Source organism: Alligator sinensis, unplaced genomic scaffold (genome assembly GCF_000455745.1).
Source record: "Alligator sinensis unplaced genomic scaffold, ASM45574v1 scaffold66_2, whole genome shotgun sequence".
NCBI classification, from domain to species: domain Eukaryota; kingdom Metazoa; phylum Chordata; order Crocodylia; family Alligatoridae; genus Alligator; species Alligator sinensis.
This window is the reverse complement of record NW_005842489.1, coordinates 1,053,810-1,056,238: the sequence shown is the minus strand read 5'-3', so window position 1 is coordinate 1,056,238 and position 2,429 is coordinate 1,053,810. Positions and strand designations below refer to the sequence as shown.

The following is a 2,429-nucleotide window of genomic DNA, read 5'->3' as shown; positions in this document are numbered from 1 at the left end:
TGTAGGGAAGTATGCATTGCCAAACCTACACATATTTTAGTGATAAACAATGACATATGTTACAGGCCTTAAAAATTCATACATTTAAAAATGTTTATTTACCATGTAGTCTGAAGAAGCAATGAATTCCACTGTAGAATTTTGGACTTCTGGCCTTTTGTGAGGCTCCCCATAGGACCGTGTCAAAGGATTATACATAAATTCTTCAGGAACTAAACAACAATCGTGATTCTAATGTAAATTATTCACAGATACACAGACGTCACAACTGTTAAATACAGTCAACATTATGTTAATAAATGTATATGCATTATAAAATAGTGAGGAAATCATAGTTACAGAATGTTTAAAAATATTTTTAAAATGAACATTCAAAATGTTATAAAACAAACACCAGGGTTACATACACATCTAAAAACTAAACATCAGTTTTTTGGACAGTAAAATACATCTCCTCTAGTACATCAGTGCCTATAGGGTGCCCTATAATGACATGCTTCAAGATGAACTGTACTTTTTCCAAATGACCTTTTTCGTTGACTACTGACTGTGTTAACTATGACTTTATGTTGATCACGTATTACTACTGTGCCCAGGAGAAAGTTGCTTTAATTAAGCAATACAAATTGGGACAATCTGATAAAATACTCCCATCATCCTGCCAGGTTGCATGAAAGCCTTTCACTTGTACATATCATAGATCCTGCTGATCCCCAGTTTAGATAGCAACAATCCTAAAATGTTTTAATTCAGTGGTCAACAACTTTTTAAAGCAGCAGGTTGGAACAACCCAGCTTGAGTTGGAGGCAGGCCAGCGCTTCTCCCCAGAACCTGACCATGGCAAAGGTAAAACACCACCACCATTGGAGGGCTGCTGAAGCCCCCTACTTCCATTGGCCAGATCTGATGGGTCTGTAGGCCAGATCCAGTCTGTAGGCAGTATGGTGCCAGCCCCTGTTCTAATTGGAATGAGGGCATGCCAACAAAACTGTTCATAAAAATTGAAAAGGGCTTGAATGGATCACGAAGATGAAAGAAACTTGCTCCTTACCTCTACTATAAAAACTTACCATCATTAACTCTGTAACAAAGGTTGCATTTCCACCTTCTTTGATCAATGAAAGAAACAAAAGGGTTGATATATGTCCTGCATGATCTGCACCTCACAATGGTGCTTGATGTTATTACTGGTAATTGCTAAAAAGTAAACAAACAAACAAACAAACAAATAAATAATGGAACATTGAAGCAAAGAGGACTCTTGGAAAATTTTCAAAGGATTGAATTTTTCAGTACAACAATTTGAAAGCTTCATAAACTCAAATATTCTATTGGTCTTGTCCTTCGCTTTAGCCTTTTAGCATTTTTTTATATGACATCATATTAATATTCATAAAACTATTTTCTCATCATAAAGGAAAGATATAAAATATTAAAAATAACTGAGGCCAATTTTGATCTCACAATATAAATCAAGAATTTCACTGGATTATAATGTAGCACATATGCAGATAAAAACCATACGGATCAGAAGAATTTGCTATAATAATGCATATTAATATATGACCATATTTACTTGAATCTAAGATGAGGCTCCCCCATCCTGCCCCCATTCAAAATGTGGGGGGAAAGCCCCCATCTTAGACTTGAGTACAAAGGGCTTGAATGGATCACGAAGATGAAAGAAACTTGCTCCTTACCTCTACTATAAAAACTTACCATCATTAACTCTGTAACAAAGGTTGCATTTCCACCTTCTTTGATCAATGAAAGAAACAAAAGGGTTGATATATGTCCTGCATGATCTGCACCTCACAATGGTGCTTGATGTTATTACTGGTAATTGCTAAAAAGTAAACAAACAAACAAACAAACAAATAAATAATGGAACATTGAAGCAAAGAGGACTCTTGGAAAATTTTCAAAGGATTGAATTTTTCAGTACAACAATTTGAAAGCTTCATAAACTCAAATATTCTATTGGTCTTGTCCTTCGCTTTAGCCTTTTAGCATTTTTTTATATGACATCATATTAATATTCATAAAACTATTTTCTCATCATAAAGGAAAGATATAAAATATTAAAAATAACTGAGGCCAATTTTGATCTCACAATATAAATCAAGAATTTCACTGGATTATAATGTAGCACATATGCAGATAAAAACCATACGGATCAGAAGAATTTGCTATAATAATGCATATTAATATATGACCATATTTACTTGAATCTAAGATGAGGCTCCCCCATCCTGCCCCCATTCAAAATGTGGGGGGAAAGCCCCCATCTTAGACTTGAGTACAAGTGAGGAGGGAGGGGGCCCAGGGGTGGAGCTGGAGCCACACCCATTGCCCCTCCCTCTGCTACCAGCACCCTAAAGCCTCTGTCTTTATTCCTTGCCAACACTTACCTTCTCCTTGCAGCTCCA

The 2,429-nt window shown here is 35.9% G+C and overlaps 1 protein-coding gene across 1 annotated transcript in view; it reads right to left on the bottom strand.

Annotated features, from left to right (window-relative positions):
* Positions 1 to 2,429, bottom strand: part of SEC24B (SEC24 homolog B, COPII coat complex component) — a 97,915-nt gene that overhangs the window by 47,934 nt on the left and 47,552 nt on the right. The window contains exons 9-10 of the mRNA XM_006031254.2: positions 1,720 to 1,846; positions 103 to 212 (exon numbers count right to left, since the gene is read on the bottom strand). Of these exons, the coding sequence (XP_006031316.1) occupies positions 103 to 212; positions 1,720 to 1,846 (237 nt within the window). The remainder of the gene's footprint in view (positions 1 to 102; positions 213 to 1,719; positions 1,847 to 2,429) is intronic.